The 20,000-nt window shown below is 41.0% G+C and overlaps 1 protein-coding gene across 1 annotated transcript in view; it reads right to left on the bottom strand.

Annotated features, from left to right (window-relative positions):
• The window catches only part of LOC145404917 (cell adhesion molecule DSCAM-like), a 587,705-nt gene that overhangs the window by 242,228 nt on the left and 325,477 nt on the right, over positions 1–20,000 (bottom strand). Inside the window, exon 3 of the mRNA XM_080276424.1 lies at positions 6,133–6,243. Within this exon, the coding sequence (XP_080132550.1) occupies positions 6,133–6,243 (111 nt within the window). The remainder of the gene's footprint in view (positions 1–6,132; positions 6,244–20,000) is intronic.

Raw genomic sequence — 20,000 nt, forward strand, 5'->3', positions numbered from 1 at the left:
ATATCTTTATGACAAATGGCATCACAGGCTAAAGGAAATGAAACAAATATACGTGAAGAAACGAACGCAGAGACCCTTTGATTATTTCATCTTATTTTTGCCATATTAAAATTCTCTTGTCGTCTCTCAGCGTCCTGTCCATTCCCTTCGTCCCGTAATATTTGAATTTTTAAAGGAAGATGAACAGGGGAGGAAAAAACAAATAGAATATAAAAGAATCCGTACACCATATTATAGGTGTCCTCCATTCATAAATAAACTTTAAAACTTGAACTGCTGCAGGTTTGGGGGGAAACTAATCTCGAGAAGCGAGTTTCAAATAGATGATGATGATGATGATGATGTTGATCTGAGCAACTGGGATGATTTTTATATTTGATCATTAGTCAATTACGATAACCTTTGGATACACCTGTCTTTGTAAAAATTGTTCAAAATAGTAGTAAGTCAGTTCATGTATTTGTGTGTGTGTGTGTGTGTGTGTGTGTGTGTGTGTGTGTGTGTGTGTGTGTGTGTGTGTGTGTGTGTGTGTGTGTGTGTGTGAGAGAGAGAGAGAGAGAGACAGAGAGAGAGAGAGAGATCTAAATGCTTATGTGTGTGTGTGTGTGTGTGTGTGTGTGTATACGCCATTTCTCTCCCCTAAACAGTCTGCCATCCCACTTATTCAGCTCAAACATGATGACAAATCCTAAAGTCATTCTCCTTTTCTGACGAGTGATTCGGTCCATTTCGACTCACTTACGCTTCGTCCCCTGGAAAATACCCACTTCTCAACCAAAACGCGAATCCTCCAAGACGCTCATTTTCAGTCATAAAGGAAAATCCCATCAGTGATCTCTGTGACTGGAAAAATATCTGGCTCATGACCATGCCTTCCAGTCATTGCAAGAAGTTAACGAGTGTTTGAGCTTGCCAAGAAAGAGAGAGAGAGAGAGAGAGAGAGAGAGAGAGAGAGAGAGAGAGAGAGAGAGAGAGAGAGAGAGAGAGAGAGAGAGAGAGAGAGAGAGAGAGAGAGAGAGAGAGGAGAGAGAGAGAGAGCTTGAGGAGTGTTGTGGATGATCCGAACTTTTCTAATAAGCTGCGATATTTCAACAGGAGCATCGAAGTTTGGTATGTTTGCAAGAAAAATCCTCGTCAACTGCAAGGTTCTCAAGAAGAGTAGGAGGAATCTGTAGTTTTGAAGCCTCCAGGATTCAGGTGTTTGATGTGGCTCATTGCTGTATATATCTGCTGAAATAGAGGGAGATTCTGAATAAGGTTAGTTATGCATACGTCCCTCAGCTCTCTCTCTCTCTTTCTCTCTCTCTCTCTCATGAAGGAGGATGGTTGGCTGTAGTAGAAGTGTTCACTGGGTTCATGTTTCAGACTGAACATGGGGCCACAGTAAAAATAATAAATAAATAAATAAATAAGCTGCAATAGGTAAATGTTGAAATACCTTACTGTTTATATTCCAGTCACATTTACTGAAGAAGGTAAATTTTCAACGTCCATAGTCATGAGGAACTTTACAAATTCTCAGGACACAGTGAACTTATATTATTTAATATTTCTGGGCATATGGAGAGGATGAAGGATGACAGTTGGGTGCAAAAAATGAGAAGTGTGAACGTAGGGGGTAGGGTTGTGAGAGGCAGACCGAGAAAAACCTGGGATGAGGTCATAGTGTGACCTGAAGAAAAAGGGACTGAACAGGGAGGCTGCCAGAGATCGAGCAGCATAGACAGCAGCCATTAGGTGAACAAGGCCGACGCATGCAAGCAAGTTGGAGCCTTTATAAACAATACAATACGATCCGAACGCTCAGTGTGGTGCTGTTTTCGTGTTTAATACAACCAAACCAGAAAAAATACAGTGCAGATTTTTTCACGCACGGGCCGTCAAATCAAACCCATCACTCACCGAGCGCACCACACACACACACACACACACACACACACACACACACACACACACACACTGGCACACACACACACACACAAACACACTGGCACACACACACACACACACACACACACACACACTGGTCGACTATGATTTATACAACTTAATTTTGTTCGGGGGACAGCATGACGTACAAACAAGTGTCTATTTTATTTCACTTGCTATGGCGTTGCAAGTTCTTCCTCTGTCGCACTTTCTCTCTCCCCGGTTTTCTGGATCTCACCTCATCCCATTTTGAGGTGGGAGAAAAGGTAATGATGATGATGATGATATTGATGATGACTGAGATGATGATGAGGAGGATGACGATAATGAAAACGATGATGATTATGATAACAGTGATGACAATTTTGGTTATGATAATGCTGTTGATGATGATGATGATGATAATAATGATGGAATTAGTGTGGCGTCTGGTCTGGCACAATATTAGCTCCGTTACCTAGACAGCCGACAGCAGAACCGGCTTGGCAACAGCGGCTGAGAGGGAAGAAGCCGAGAGGAAGAATGATTGATGGGGCTGTGTTCACCTCGGCCTCTCAGCATCAAAGTCAATCACGCCAAAGATGAGAGAGAGAGAGAGAGAGAGAACAGGAAACGCGAGACGGGAGATAAAGACACTGAATGAAAAACTGACGTTAGGAAATTAATACAGGTGGTGAAGATCGGAAAGGATAATGAAGAAATGGAAAAGGAATTAATATGTTAATCACCTCACTTAGATGACGTCATGCTATAATTTACTCCTACTAATACGAGACTATTATTATTATTAACCACGAGGTAATGAACGTTATTGTCAACCCTTCGAGTTTCAGAAATTTCTCCTGAGCATACTGTAAAAATTTAATATGCTCGCTCATGACGTCCACTCTCTAAAGGGTTAATTACAAGAAAGAGAGAGAGAGAAAACAGGCCCTGGAAATAAGTTGGAGGGGCACTCACGACTATAAAATAAATATATAGAGAATAAGAGAGGGAAAACCGTAGGCAATAAGAAATATGAAAAGTACTAAAGACAGGAAGTAACACCTATGTGAGAACGATGGGGAGATGGCGGGAGACATTACTGACAGGGAAATAAACCGATGCTGAAAATAATGAAGAGAAAATGATCTGATACAGGACAGGTCATTGGAAGCACGGAAGAACTACTAAAGACAAAGGGCAAGAGAAATGTATTGATAATTAGCTAATAGAGAGGTAATAAATAGGATATGAAAGAACCATTGGATGACATAGATTTTTCCTATGACGAGCTGCATTGTTGTTACCCATTGTTAAAGACGGCCATTTTTATTATATACTGTATTTTCACTTTTTTCTTCTTTTCATCTTTGTGACCTTAAGATTATCATATAACTTCGTGTTAAGAGAGAGAATTTCGAATGGTTGGAAACAGCCTTCATTAGTCTGTTCAGTACGAGAGATGCTTCCTAAACTAAAGGAAAAAAAAAATGTCTGCCACTGGATTAAAGAAGTTATGTTAACAGTTGCCGTGTAGGGGTTAAAGATGAGAAACAGCAGGTTGTCAGAAAATGTAAACACAATATAGGCTACACACACCACTGACAGGAAGCAGGAAACGTGTGTTGAGGATAAGGAGATGGAGAGAAAACGGGAGGCAGGGAAGCGAGGAGATGTCTGAAATCATTTTCAGGAAAAAGAGAACCATACCAGTGTTTCTAGGGCAAATTCGGGAAATGTAAACAGCACATATAAGAAGCAGGAAACATATTGATGACAGGGAGAGGGAGGGTGATGTTGGAGACAGGGTAGTGAAGAAGATATTAAACATCAGTAAAATGAGAACAAAAAGTTTTCTAGAGGATGTTCCTTCTCATTTTTTCTTGCCAATCTTGACTGGAGGGCTTGGAGGGGAGAGAGTGAGTCTTCTTTGCTGTTTTTATCATCTTGTAGTTCTGTCACGCACTTTTACAGAAGCTGCCTCGCATGCTGAAGTGGAGATCGGCACTACATTTGGCAAGGAGGGGACAGTTGTCAAAGGTAAAGTGAAAGAGATAACTGTCAGCGATGAAGGGAATGATAGACTTGTCGGGAGCGGAGAGTGAGGGTTCTGTCAACACCGGGAGAGAGAGAAAGAAACAGAGAAGCCGAAGTTATGGAGAAGGGGGAAACTGTCCAAGATAAGGAGGTGGAGTTATCAGAATGGAGAGAGAAAGTCTAACTAACACAGGATAAGAGGAAGGAGAGGACAGTTGCAGATAAGAAGAGCAATATTAAAGACAGGAAGAGGCGATTGATGTTAGGTATGGAACAAACGAGGTGTGAGAGATGACACAACTAATGGAAGAAGAAGAAGGAATATCTTAGGAAATTTAATTCTCTTATATTCTAGCGAAGATCATGCCATTTTTCAGCTGATGGTGAAACACAGGCTCGTAAAAGAGTTAATACTATCAGTAACAACCTTTTCATGGTCAAATCAACTCTAGTATTCTATTCCAGCTAACGTCAGACGATTTTAGCCAGTTGAGATTGAGTAAAAGAGCCTGAAAATGATGCTAGGTGCGCGATTGTTGACAGAGGGACGGTGCTAACAAAAATCATAGGAAAAGTACCATAGGCGAAAAAGTAGGAGGAAAAATGATATGAGAGGGGAAAGAAAGATACCAAGGATGAGAATGGAGAACTAGATAACGTCATAGGCTAGGAAATGGAAGTTATAGGCACAGTTAGTGATGGGGGAGGTGGACAGAAGTTCGAAAGGGGCTAAGAAAAGCTTCATTCCTGGAAAAGAGAGCGGTTAAATATTCAACAAGAGAATATCCTAGAGATTAAAGGAAAAAAAAAAAGACTAAATTAGGAAAGCGAAAAGAAAGGCACTCGATGATAAAATAAAAAAAAGGGGGGGAGGGAGATATGACGAAAACGTGGAAAAACAGATGTTCGTACAAAGAAAAACAGAGAGCAAGAAGTATATAAATTATGTAAGGGAGAAGGAAGGAATCGGAAGAGACATAGGTAACAAGGCGAAACTGATGAAGCAGATATATAACGTAACCTAAGTGAAGTAAAAAGCAACGGGCATTTCTCATCACAGCAACACAAGTCTTCTCTCACGTGGCATAAGATGTAAGTGACAGAGAACTTGATCAATTACCGTAGAACATGAAGAAGCAGAGTCTAACTTGGTAAGGTTAACTAGTTCGCTAATAGGAAAACAACATCTCGATTTGCCGCTGATGGGAGCTTGTCAGGAACTCGTGACCGTATTTTTGTGACCTTTACTTTCTTCCCTAGAGCAGCGATTGCCGTTAGGAAGCGCACTCGTCCTGCGATGCGTGTACGTGGAGTTCAGGGTTCGAATCCTAACCGGGGTGAGGATTTAAGTGGGTGATGATAGTATGTCCTTGTATATGCTCCAAATATTTGTACTCTGACGGTTAAGGACCTATTTATACAGACTTGAAACGCACGCACGCACGCGCGCACACACACACACACACACACACACACACACACACACACACACACACGTTGCTATCTCACTATCATCTCACAAAATTTATAACAAAGCGACCACTGTTTCATTAATTTTCTAATAACGCAGCACAAATCCACTAGAGATTCACTAACATAAAACAGTCACACATACACAACAGAAACTCATTATCATCTCAGTAACAAACTATCATCATCATCATGATCATCAGTCTAATTTCCACTGTATAAGAGAGGAGGTAGGATCCAAACCAAGAAAGAAAATAACACGAAAACAGGAACGCTGTCATATAGAGATGATCACGTCGGTAACATATTAACATACTCTAGAACTTATTTAATATTCTCTGTACCCATTTACTCTGACCTGGCTTAAACTGACATTTATCCACCTTGAATGTCGAGTTCTAACAATAGATTAACGTTAGAATATGCTGATAGTCAAGAGAAAGTGCTGTGGAATGAATGTAGAGCTGCAATATTGTCTTTTTCTGCCACTTCAATGTGAAATAAGCTGCAAAAGGACGAAAACCTGGGCCAAGTTAGGAACAGTATAGTACTCACCTCCCATAGCCACACCCTTGAGAACCCTAGACATGCAGGAGATAATATGTGGACCCAGTAGAGCTCTTCTCATGATCAGACTTACCCCTGTCCATCACCCTAATCCACTAATGCACAACCTCATATAAAACTCTCAAACCCTCGCTGACAAGTACTCACCTCCCGTAGCGACACACTTGAGGACCAAGGACATGCCGAGGATATATGGCCCGATAGTGGAGCTCTTCTCTTGGCCATTGGTGTCCACGATCCTCACAGTGGAAGGGGGAACTGTAAGGGAGAGAGACGGAGATCTAGATAAATGGGTTCCCATATTTGGTTATTTTTTCATATAGGAGACGGAGAGAAAGGCAGAGTAGGATGGGTGTGGTGGCGTTTCTGGGTGTGGGAGTGTGAGTGTGGCAGTGGTTTTGTGGGTGTGATAGTGGTATTGTGGGTATGTGTGACTGGAGAATGTGGGTGTGCTAGAAGTATATTGGGTGTGTGAGTGGGGGTGTGGTAATAGGAGAGGGAGCGAGATGTGAGTGTGGGTGTGGCAGTGGGAATGTGTGTGAGTATGGGTGTGGCAGTGGTAGTGTGTGTGTGTGTGTGGGTGTGGGTGTGGGTGTGGCAGTGGTAGTGTGTGTGAGTGTGGGTGTGGCAGTGGGAGTGGTAGTGTGTGTGAGTATGGGTGTGAAGGAGCTGTAAAGTGAGAAGGACGGGAATACGTATTACTGAGTGTTCATAGGGGAAGCGGATGAAAGGAGGGAATTATGTGTGTGTGTGTGTGTGTGTGTGTGTGTGTGTGTGTGTGTGTGTGTGTGTGTGTGTGTGTGTGTGTGTGTGTGTGTGTGTGTAAGAAAGAGAGAGAGAGAAAGGGAGAGAGAGAGAGAGAGAGAGAGAGAGAGGAGATTTTTGTATACTGATAATGTGAAATATAAATACAAAGATGGTGACATAAGTACGGGTGGATAATATCAACGACAGTGTATATGGGAATAGAGGGCTAATATCTACGTAAATGATAAAGAACACATATTAGCGAGAGACTGATAAAGCTAGAAAAAGGCTTAGATTTTGCTCTTCCTCTACCCTTATTCCTATGCTGGAGAGAATAGTAGTTAGGAATGCAAACCGAACGTAGTAGTGTTGTCCAGAGTAAAAGTTCAAGGCTTTACTGGTCTATAATTTCTTTCACCTTAACCTGGCCCAGAGTTTCGTCCTTCTGCGGCATATTTCACGTATCTTAATGGCCGAGTAAGACAATACTACAACTCTACTTCCTTGCCATAGCATTTCTTTCCAGTCTAATATTGCAGTCATCTGTAAATCTCATGTTACTGTTAAATACTCAAGCTGCAGAGATGTTAATTTTAGACTAGTGAAAAGAGTATACACAAGGAATAATTTGCAATGACGCTGTTCCTTGTCTCTCTTTATCTGTTGCCTTGATCCCGTAAGGGGTGGCCACAAACAAATAGTCTCCATGTCATCCTGTCCTCTGCAATTTGGCTGCCCTTCCTCTATCTCCCAAACACCTCCCTCATACATCTCTCTACCCCATCCCTCCATCCTTAGTCTCCCCCTCCGCTATTCCCCCTTTCCCTTTGCAGTCTAGAAGAGCTTTGAAATATCAACGACAGACCTCTGTTTTGTGTGAGCTTGCTCCGACTGCCTTCTGACTAGAGATAGAGACGGAGGATGAACCGAAACTATATCTGGCAAGTGTACCAAAAATTAATAAAACGAAAAATATACAGTACTCTTGAGAAACCAGTATAGCCAGGCCCATATCAAGGAGAGCTGGAACACGAGAAGTAGCGTTACAACAGATGAATAACACGGCTTAAATTATTACGAAAAACTAATACTCAGAGAAATTAACTTAAGAGATCCTAGTGAGAAATAAGTTTATGCTAGACTAATATACTAATAAATACTCACGGGAAACTTAAACAAGAAAAAGTGAAGGTGTTATGGAAGGATAATAAAGCAAGAAACTGGCTTCCTAGAGGCTATTAAAGCGACAAACAAGCTTATGAGGGGCTAATAAAGGAAGAAAACGACTCACGGCATTCATAAACCCAGAAACAAAATTATATGAGATTTATAAAAGGAGAAACCGACCTAACAGTGGCTTATACAGAGGAAGGCGGACTTTAAGAGGCTAATAGAGTGTAATATTGGCTAACGAGAGAGTAATAAAGAATAATAATGACAGGCTTGCGAGTCTAATAAGGCAACACACACACACACACACACACACACACACACACACACACACACACACACACACACACACACACAGATTAACAAATGCTTACAAGAATCCACGAAAAATGGCAAACAGCAACACAAGAAACAAATATCGAAAAGAGAGACGAAGAATAAAATGAAGTTACAGTACAGAGAGAGTGGAAGAAGATGGAGAACTGAAATAATTGGCTGAGTTAATGAGACAAGGAGAAGAGATAAAAAAATAGACAGACGAAGCTAAAGAAATGAGCATGGAGAATGAAAAAGGGATAATGATGATGGAAATAATTGGTTAAGTTAATGAAAGTTAAATGATAAGTGAGACTCATTACGGAGAGAAAGAAAACAAGCGAACATAAGGAGTGGGGGAGGAGTGAGATTTGATGTTACTGTATAAGTTGCTAAAAGTTTAACGATAGGGGAGATACGGTACATGTGGAGGGACAAAGACAAGCAAAACAAAGAGTGGCGTGTGGAATGAAAAGAAATGAAAGTGGAAATTTTGGATATCAGAATGAAGTTTAAAACAGTGGAAAAATAAATAAAGTAAGACTAGACCCTAAAGAAAGAGTCGAGGGAGAAGAAGGGTTGCCAAAACTGATAGTAGGTTAATGATAAGTGCAATAAAGGGACAGAGAGACAATGAAACGAGACAAGAGAAAGAGTGGAGGGAGAAACGAGGATATGAAAGGGTTGAAGTGGAAGGAGAAGAAATAATTCTCTTTCATGAACATTTTTCATGTGGTTGATTAAAGATATGACGGAAACAGAAGACACAGGACATACGGTACAGGAAAGCGAAGGTAGAGAGAGTGGCGAGAGAAATTCGGTTGACAGGAAATGAGGAAGAGGAAAAATAGGTCTATTAATAGTAATGATTTCATGCACACTGATAATAGAGTAATGACTGGATGGGCAGAAAAATGAGACAGACGAAGAGGCAGGTAGGCAAGGCAGGAATAAGGGTGGCGGGGAACAAGCGAGCATAATAAGATCTGAGGAAGAAGGAGAAAAGATGTGTATAAACAGTTTCATGGAAAAACTAATAAATTAATATTAAGTATGACAGAAGGGATGCGTAAAGACAGATGATATATCTGTAGGAAGAGAAAGAGTGTGTGGAGGATGAAACCAGGCGCGAGGAAGACTGAAGGGAGAAGATAAGATAGTAAGACCCGAGGTAAAGTAAGAATAGATAGCCTAATGGTTTCTTGTAAAACAATAATGGGTAGGAAACAAGACAGGAGGAGACGGGGAAGCCATATGTGAAAAGCGAAATCTTATGTGGAGAAAGAAAACCCCGTGACTGGAGAAGACAAGTTATTACATACTAAAGTCCTTTTTAATTGGTTTCACGGACACTATTGATAGGTAACACAGAATACAGACGTGAAGACAGAAATGCTATCAGTAGGAAGAGAAATGCGTGCGCTGGGGAAGAAGACGCCAGGATTGGGGAGGACAAGACACGTTATTACACACTAAAATCTTGTTTAATTGGCCTCTCAGCCGCCGGAGAGAGGCGCTCGGGGAACCCTTTGCTCCACACACACACGCTGCTTCATTACCACTTTTATTTTCTATTGTACAGTCACGACCGATAATACTTCTGAGGCTTCGGACTAATGAAGCCGATATTCCAACCTTTTATATCATTCTCCCTGATCAGCCAACAAAATCCCATTTGGTTTCGATGCATTTTCGAGACACTGGGGAGCTTCGAACTAATGAAGCAATATCCCAACCTCATTAGTTATCATTAGTTATTATTAGCTTAGCAAGATCGCATTTGGCTTTGACACAGTTTCGATGCATTTTTGAGGCTTCGAAATACCAACTCGGGGCTTCAGGCTATTCATTGTCAATTTTACAGACTGGCAATATTGCAATACGTTTTAACATGGTTTTCATATTATTTTGGAGCTCTGAGGCCATGAAGAGAAATTCCAACCCATGTAATTGTTTCTGAATAGTTTAGTTGTGGTGGAAGTTTCAACCTGGCAGTATGTCCACTCGTAAGCTGACATATGTTTGCATCCGGTTGCATTTTTTTTTTTTTTTTTCTTTACTGGAATACTTGGTCATCCAGTCACGTTGGCACCGTTGGATCGAGTGCCTCGAGAAACGATTCGGCAACACTGCACCTTCCTCCTGCCCTCAAGCAAAACAAGGTATTATACCAAGTTAACATTAGTTTAGGCCTAAGCTGGTGAGGTAGAGGTTGGTTTAATGTCAAAACACGCCTTTTCTTATTGTTTTCTTGGTTTGATTAGCCGAATTGTCTCATCTGTTCCCGGGCGAAGGCGCGACGTTGCCGAGTCATTTCCCACTGAACTCGCTCCGACGCAACGACGAATGACTAAGAGTACCAAAAGAAAAAAATACGCCACCCGGGCCGCTCTTAATAATGCTATATACGGACTGCAGACTGAAACTTAGATAATGCAACACTCAGGTTTCATATATACAAAACACAGTGATTACAGCACACCGATTTTATATGTACTATCCATACGACAGGTATCTATCTCTAATTCGAACTTGGCTAGCATGAGGAAGAGTAATTTCCAGGTATCACTCTCCCTCTCAGGAAAAAATTTAGACCAGTGTTCTCGTGAGCTCAGTATGTTTTCTGGCACGTCTTCCGGACTTCTATTTATATCTGGTATGTTAATTTTCTCTTGTATGTTATGTGCAAGCCATGTCGGTCTTAGAGCTAATTAAAATGCGTAAAAGAGAAAACTGTGCAGTAAAATTCAAAATAAATCGCTAGGAAAGAGGAGTTAGGTAGCCTCCCATGCCCCTTAAAACACGATCGTTGGTCCTGCAGTGGTTTTCATTAGGATTAATAATGATACAGGTTAGCAAGAGGTCACTAAATTTGGGTCAGGTTTACAGAGCTTTAGTATGTGATAATCTGCCTGTCTATTTGCCTATTCTGTTTATTGGCATTCTGTAAGGACGGTCCTAGTAGAAGGATCTCATAGCATTTCTGTCCATACTCAGCAACGACCCCTTCTCCCATGGCATTACATCCTCCTTCAGATATTCCGCTACCTAGTCTTTCCATCTGGTTCTTCCCCAATAATTTAATTTATTCTCCCAGTTACTCTACTTTCATTAACCTCCAAGGACATCTCTTGCGATTCAAAATTTTACATTATTAAGTCTATTGTTCAGTCCGTTTTTTTCAGCCCTCATGAGATGGCAACTCAAGGATCTGTTGCAAAGGTCATGACAAATTACCTCTCTGACATCTGATATTTTCAATTTCCAGTCATGTCTTTTATCAAATCAGTTTCCTTTGCAATATTATCAGTGCAATTTCCCTTTAAACAGCGCATTGATCGATTGCTATTGGACAGTTAATAAATCACTCGACCAAAATTATTACTTGTAAACAGTTCTTGTATAAATTTACCATCTGCATTTACACAACATTATGACCATTCAATTAAGCTTGTCATAACTACGAAGTTCAGTTATTTGTGTGCATGATGGAAGGTACACTAACGAGGATATTAATGAAACTGTTGACCCCCATGACCTTGCTGTGAAAATTATCTCTATTATTTGCCACTTCCTATTTTCATTAGTAGGTTTTCTATTACTGCAGTGCTCCGTCAGACACTAGATATTTTTCTTGCAGGTCACGAAAAAAAAACATTAAAAGAAAATCGCTAATATTCTTATAAAAATATCGCACTGTATCGTCTTCGTGGACTTAAGGTGAAAACTTAACAACAAACAATGTCGTAAGATGCGTTTTGAATGTCTCAGCCCCGATTTCCTCTAAAGGTAATAAAATCCTTTGTAAGATATTCGAAAAGAGTCAACACTCCTTTTTACCTTCATTTGACAGGTCTTTTCTTCCACTGACAGCTTATTTCACATAACTTACTGGCAGACCATGACAATACTGTGGCTCTGCATTTTGTCCATAGCACGTCTTCATCACCAGCATCTTCTTCTGGTGCCATACATCGGTACAACTCAGCATTCAGAATAGAGAGACGACAGCTTTATTATTAGCATCATATTCTAAGCCATTGGTACAGTTCAGCATTCAAAGTGGAAGGACAACAATTCATAGGCCAAGTTAGAGTAAAACTGGTATAGTGGTGATTTGAGAAGTGCTGAGAAATAGGTGTGTCACCCAGAACCAGACTTCAGTTCCAGCTCTGACCTGTTGGATTACACTAAGGGCTAGTCATTTGGCGTTCGCTTTCATTCCCCGTGTACGCTGCACCATCAAAATCCTTCTTTCATTCCCGGCTCTTGATGGCTTTAGTCAAGGAGGCACTAATGAAGTTCACTGAGACCAAACCCCGTCTCTCTGCCCCCCTCCTCTTGGCTCTCAGGGCTTCTGCTGCGGCCTCTGTACGCGGAGTCTGCATTCTCAAGCACCTCTCGGATTCTTTCATTTTCCCCTGCTTGTCCGCCCACCAAGGCACACGAGTGGCCTGTGAGCGCGGCCGGGAGTGTGAGTTTATTGATGTGGGTTGGCGGAGAGTGGGGGCCCTGCTGTCTGTGATTCCCAGTGCTAAGAGCAAATTTGATTACTGGTGGATATTAGTCTCGTCCCGGGCTTAGGGTACGGTGATGAGTGGTGGTGATGTGGTGACGTGTGTGGTGATGGATTGTGTGAGGATGACCGGTGGTGTTGATGTGGTTTTGATTGAGGGTAAAGCGGTGTGGTGATGGATTATGGTGGTGATGAGTGATGGGGTTGTGGCGGTTGCTGGGTTTGATGTGATGACGACGTTGTGTGGCGATTTGAGTGCTAGGGATGTGGTTATGATCGAGGATAATGTGCTGGCGAGTGTTGTGGTGATAAATTGCGGTGATTTGGGTGATGTGGTCATGACTGAGGGTAGTGTAGTGACGAGTAATAACGATGTTGGTGATGACTAAGAAAAATATGGTTATGGTTGCGATGATGGCGGTGAATGAAGGTAATGTGGTGGCGACTGTGATGATGATAAGTAGTGGAAGGATAATGATAAAAGTGCCGTGGTGACTGGTGGTGAGATGATGGGTAATGCTAATGTGGTGATGACAAGAGGAATGTGATGACTAGTGGTTATAATGACGAACGGTGTTAATGGTGGTGATGACAGGGGTAATTTGATGACTGGTGATGCGGTGATGAAATGATAATGTGGAGGTGAATTAGGGTAACGTGGGGTAAGAATGTGGTGATCAGTGGTCCTTTTATGGTGATGAGCAATGATGCAGTGGTGAAAAAATGAGTGGTCGTAGTGTGGTAATGAGTAATGATGTGGTGATGAGTGGTAATGACGTGATATTGGTGAAATGGGATAGCAGTGTGGCGGGTTGTGACGTTAATGGTGTGGTGATGAATGATAATGTGCTTGTGGGTGATGTTAACGTTGGTGATGAGTTATGGCAATATGGCAGAGTGGTGATATTGTGGTGATGAGTGATAATTCTTGCGTGGTGACCTATGATACTGACTGTGACTGGTGACTAAGGGTGATGCGTGGTGCTAAATACGTGGTGAGGAATGTAGGATGTATTCAGCATCGGAATGGCGTGGTGGTGATTGCGGTGGTGGAAGGAGAAGGACTGAGGAAGAATAATAAATGCCCATAGTCTCATCGGTTAAGGAAGCTCCCTAACACCTCTTCCTTGGCGGTTTATTTTTGGATATGGATGGGTAACATCCTTTCGCGCGTTATTTATGCAGAGTATGGCGATATTGGAAGAATTTAACACAGAAGAGGACAGTAAGGTGTAGTAAGGTGTAATAAGCAGAATAAATCACATAGGAAAACGAATGGCAATCAAGAACAACTCAGGCAGCACATTACCCCTTCGCTCATGCTGTAATCTAGCCACCTCCAGACGATTCAGTTCAATCTTGGAAGGATCTCTATATGCCACGACGTTAAATAAAACAAAATCTAAGCCCTCTAGTTCGAAAGGTCTAAGTTAAAAATTGTCAACAGGTATCAAAAATAAAATGCATAGTACTTCATCACTCCCGTATTACAGATGGCATTTGAGGCACCGAAGCGCATCTTCCTGAGCGATTTATTTTGCATATGACCTCTTACCATCCTCTTGTACCTTTTTTTTTTTTTTTTTTCATGCAAGGAAGAAGGAACCAAATAAAAACGACTCAAATACCGCAGGAGAGAATATTAAGATGAAGTAGGCGGCGTAAATCGCTTCAGATGAGGTTATTTGAAGCCTCCATTTTAATTACAATGCCTACAAAAAAAGGTTAAAATCACCACTATTGACTAAACAAAGCAACAGTTAACGTTTCCATAGAACTACGCTCTCTCATTCTCCATCCGCGATTCATGGAAGGCCAGTGTGAAATTTACGAATAACTATGAACGTGGCTCAGATCGTCATTTTATCAAGGGGAAGAAAATTACTGAAGCCAATGACAGGTGTGAATCTCAGATAAGGTTGGCTGGCGCGGACTGTAACGCAAGCACTTACGGTAGGCTATATTCTCTCTCTCTCTCTCTCTCTCTCTCTCTCTCTCTCTCTCTCTCTCTCTCTCAAGTTTTCCTGGTACCTTGCTCCTTTCATATGACAGACTGATAGACGAGAGAAAAAGTAACAGTGTAGGAATTTCAGAGAATTTCACACGATTCTTCAATTTCAGAGAATTTCACACAATTCTTATTCACAGAAGTGTCAGACGCAGGCAGAGTTCACGTTAAGAATTACAGAGAAGTAAAGACCAAGGATAAAAGAAAGAAGTGTAAAATTCCACAAATTATAGCATCAGGAAACTGTGCAATTTGTGGCGGTCGAGTGAATGGTGACTGCCTTGGAAAAAATGAGGGCCGTCCAGAAAGATACTGGTGATCCTACTTAATCACGAGTTTAAAATCCTTTGTGACGTTAAAAAGAAAAGAAGTAAATGATTAAAAAATGGCACTGCGAGTGAGAACATTGTTTTCTGCCGGAACATAAGCCCGTTTGTGTTTGCAGAAAATCCTACACAAAGTTTTGAAAAAATGAGGGAGTGGTGGGCATGAGCCGCGTAATTAAGCGTTTCTGGGCAATTTTTACAATTCTGTTACATCGAGGTCAAAAAATTTCGAAAACTTGGAAACAAATCGTATGCTTTCAGTAATGCAGAGAAAAATATCAGGTAATCACATAAAATGGCCCGAAAACCATACGAAAGGAATTGTTTTGCGCGATGAATGGAACTGATAGCGTTTTAGGTCATGCGATAAGTGACAAAAACATTTATAAAGAGAAGAGATTTTGTTTCAAGGCAGTTATTACCTTAGAAAAAGACAACAGAAAGTCCGTACGGTATCTCTCTCTCTCTCTCTCTCTCTCTCTCTCTCTCTCTCTCTCTCTCTCTCTCTCTCTCTCTCTCTCATACACACACACACATTACAATATCGTAGCCACATCATCTCCGATCAATCTGCAGTATTGCCAAAAAAGAAAAAGCGGCTCCCTCCTCTGAATAATGCTGCACCTCTCAGGCATTTCAAACCGGGTGCAGAACTTGGAGGAGGAGGAGGAGGAGGGGAGAAAACACAGGGAAGGAGGAGGAAGAAAAGAAGAGGAATGAAGTGGGAATGGAAATGTGGTGTAGGATAATAGGAGAAATCAAGAGAGAAGCATCCGGAACAGGACAGGTGTGGAGGAAAATGTTAAGGAATTATAGAAACAATAGAATAAGGTGGAATGTAATAGAAATTGGTGAGAAGTTAAGAACGAGATGAGGGAGTTGCTTAATGACGTTGCAACTGGTACTTGCCGGTTAAGGAAGCTCCCTAACACCTCTTCCTCGTCGATTTAACTTTGGATACGGCTGGCTAATAATGTTTTGTACGCTATACATGCAGAGTATAGTGATAGCAAAATGGCTTAAGTAATACAGAAGAGGACAGCAAAATGTAATAAGCAAATTCATCGCTTAGGAAGACGTGTTAGGGAGCTTTCCAAACCGACAAGAATGCGAACCTGGGATTGGCAAGCATAAGTTAGATTTTAAGTTAGATAAACGTAAAGAAGAGCCAAAAGAAAAAATAAATAAATAATGAAACAAGAATGGAGGAGGAGGGAAGTACAAGAGAAAGAAAAATCAGGAGACATATGGTTTTTGGAAGGCAGGGTTGATACATAGGCTATTTGAAACGAGAGAGAGAGAGAGAGAGAGAGAGAGAGAGAGAGAGAGAGAGAGAGAGAGAGAGAGAGAGAGAATGGATGGGAGGTGAGGGACAAGGGGAGGAAAAATCAGGATTGCAAAAAATGTCATAACCTTTTCATTATCGCGTTTTTCTTGTATTTTATTCCAGTTATATTCAACCCAGATTGATTGTATGCGTCAAAGAGTGGTTGGGATAACTCTTAATGTTCAGTTCAGTTAAAGGCCAGACGATTTTATTCAGCTGAGAGTGTTATCGGAGCCTGTGACTGATAGGAGAGACAGGTTTGATGAACGTGAGGAGGAGAGAAAAGACGAGCAATGTAGGGCAGGAGGCGAGGAGAGAGGAGTGGGCTGAGCAGGGTAGTGACCTGTATATGAGAGATCGCTAGGAGAGAGTTTGGGGAATAAGCAACGAGAAATCAAACCAGGAAGAAGGAAAGATGAGGTGACTGGGGAGAATGAGGGCGAAGATGAAGGGTGCACTCAAGGCAGGAGAAAATAAGATGTGTAATGGAATGAAGGAGAAATACAAAAAGAAAAACAAGAAGAAAAAGTTTTCTTAGAGCTATATGATTAAACCAGAGAGCAAGGAGAGGATTTTGAACCTTTCCTCCCACTTTTTTTGGCGTCAGTTAATAAATAAATAATTAACTTTGACCTTTCTCCCTCGTTCCTCATTGTGTTACGTAGTGAGATTCATTTTTATTACTGCCTTCTTATACTGTTCCGTGTTCAGTTCAAACAGTTTGATTGTTACCCTTTGGACTATTTTGAATGACGAGGGCTGTATCCAGAATCAGCAAAAGTAGATTTACCCTCAGTCTTCTAACGGACAATCGTCAACACTTCATTCACCCACTGGTAAAGCCTTCAGCAGTCTTATTTTGGGTGAAAAATTTATTCTGTTCCCCTTGGCAGCGAATGGAATACTCGAAACACAGAGCAACCCACTGACTACAAGGATATTTCACAGCTGACCTAATTGTCTGCTTTGGGCCTGAAGAACAAGCACAAGGTCCTCTACAGAAGCAAACATTCAAGAAGGATGACCAGAGCAGAAGACTCTCCAGGATGTTCTACTCTTACATATCTCTTTTTACACTCCCAGTCTTTTCCCATTGCAAGATCTCATGCTTTCAAACTTGCCAGATCTCATACTTATTTCTTTCGTGTAGTTGGAGATCATTCCCTTACAAACGACAATTATCATTCTGTCAAACGCTTTTTTTTTTTAACCACTAAAGTTCTAGACAAATTTATTATTTCAATCCAGCTGGCTCGAGGCGATTTCATTAAGCTGAGAGTGAGCGCAGTACCTGAGAGTGTCAATACTTTTATAACTGACCCTTTCGCGTAGGGACAACTCTATTTTTTCCCTGTTAACGCCACATGATTTTCTGCATATGAGTGGGCCATAGGAGTCTGAGCGTTAACCTACCTACTTGATATGATAAAGCATACGATATGATGGACACTGACTGGATAGTAAGAAAGGAAAGAGGGGAAATTGATTAGACAAGATTAGACAAGGAGGAAGGTCAAGTATTAAGAAGAGTCAGATGATAAGGGGAATAAAGTGAAGGATCAGATAAGAAGCATGACAGATAAGAAGGGGAAGAGGTTAAAGACACGAGATGAGAGAAACTATTTTGTTACTGAAGATGAAGGGAAAATGATTCGATGCGGAGGAGATATTAAGGATCAGATTAGGAGAAAGACAAAGAAAATGAAGGATCTGATACGAAGGAAGACAAGTACGAAGAACGAGATGGTAGCGATGGGGATAAGGAAGGGTGAAAGGTCAGGTGAAGAGAGGATCAAGGAAGGATAAAGATAACAAGAGCACAGTGTAGTTAGACAAGGAAGAGAGAAAGAACTAAGCAGAGAGAGAGAGAGAGAGAGAGAGACGAGAATTACTGTGCTTCTTTTAAATCCAAAATATAATATAAGTTAATTAATCCTCTCCTGCTAGGGATATTCTAGCCTTATATTTCAAGTAATGCAAGACGATTTTGTTCAGTTGAGTGAGTCATAGGAACCTCAGAGGGTTAAGGCTATCACTGTTAACCTTGTCATCGTCGGGAGAACTCTGCTAAGGCCAGGGTTCGTTTTCTTATATGGGTGGTTAGTAAACTTTTGTACGATATTTATGTAGAGTATGGCGATATTACAAGGATTTATATAACACAGAAGAGGATGTTTAAGTGTACTAGTATTTACTTAAGTTTGTCAGCAAAGGAAGCAAGGAATAATAGCAGTCATATCAAGAGAGAGGCAGCAATAGACTTAGATGGAAGACAACGAAAAAATGAGATAGAGAGGAAGGAATGGAACTGATAACATAAGATAAAATTATGAAAAAAGGCAGACAAGAAAGATACAAAGGAAAAAATAGGCAGACAAACAGGAAAAAAAAGGGCTCATGAAGAATCCGGAGGGAAGAATGGATGGATTGAAGGAATGAACAGGTAAAGAAGACAAGGAAGAACAAGAGCGTAATCAAGATGGAAGTAGTAAGAAATGGAAATAGCCTGATACAATGACAGGAAGAAAAATGACCCGTAAGGAGGTATGCAAGAAATGGTTAGCGGAGGAGGAAGGAAAGGAAACCACTAGATATGAAGGAAGGAATAGATAATAAGATATGAAGGAAGGCAAAAAGCATGAGTCAACAAACGAGGTCAAATACAGGAAAAAAAAGAATACGCACATAAGGAGCATGGATACACCAAGAAGTGGATGCGGGGAAGGAGGGGATGAACGGAGGCTGTGTCAAGAGAAAGCTATCAAAAAAAAAAAAAAAAAAAAAGGCAAAGGAAAAGAATTGCGAAGAAAGAAAGAAAGAAAGAAAAAACAGTTACTAAATAAAGGAAAAAAAACAAGGAAAACTATACACTAGTCTGGTGAGGAGAAAAGCAGGAGTTCGTTAAGTGAGGAGAAAGATCAAGTAACAAGGAAAGAACAGAAGTGAAAAAGCGATAGGGAAGACCACAAGTATCAATAGTCAGAAAAATATAGCAGCAGGATAAAACAGTGAAGAAATAGGAAAGGAAAAAAGAGAAAGTGCTGATGAGGAAGTAGGAAGGAAGAAAGGAATAAGGACGTTCACCACCCATGTGACCCAAGTAGCACCACGTCACCATCAAAAGGTAGCTTGGTTAAAGAGTGAATGGAATGGTTTGGAAATTTGGTGGACGTTCAGGCTGGGACAGGAAACGAAGCCTTGTGGAAATGGTTGTTGTAGGATTTTTGGTTTGACCGAAGAGCTGCGGAGAAAGTTTATAAAGTTTTCAACAAGAACGACTGTGTGGAGGAGTGTGGGAGGGTGAAAGAATAGGTGTGGGGAGGAAAAAATGGGAGAGATGAGCTCCTATTTTGCTTGGGGGTGGTGATGGGCCATGAGAGCATATGGTGTGAAAATAGGTTCTGTATGTGTAATGGTTTGATTGTAGTAAAGGTCTATTTCAAAGCTTTCAGCACCAAAAAATAAACTCGCGGTGCTCCCATTTACTTAGTCATGCGATGCTTATAAAAATATGTGTTAAAGAGAAATAAATATAACAGATGATAAAGTAAGAGGGAAAGTTGAGAATGAAAGAAGCCAAATAAGTGAGCATCTAGGGAATAAAGA

Source organism: Coenobita brevimanus, chromosome 65 (assembly GCF_032717465.1).
Source record: "Coenobita brevimanus isolate Jiangsu-jjx chromosome 65, ASM3271746v2, whole genome shotgun sequence".
Taxonomy (NCBI): Eukaryota; Metazoa; Arthropoda; class Malacostraca; order Decapoda; family Coenobitidae; genus Coenobita; species Coenobita brevimanus.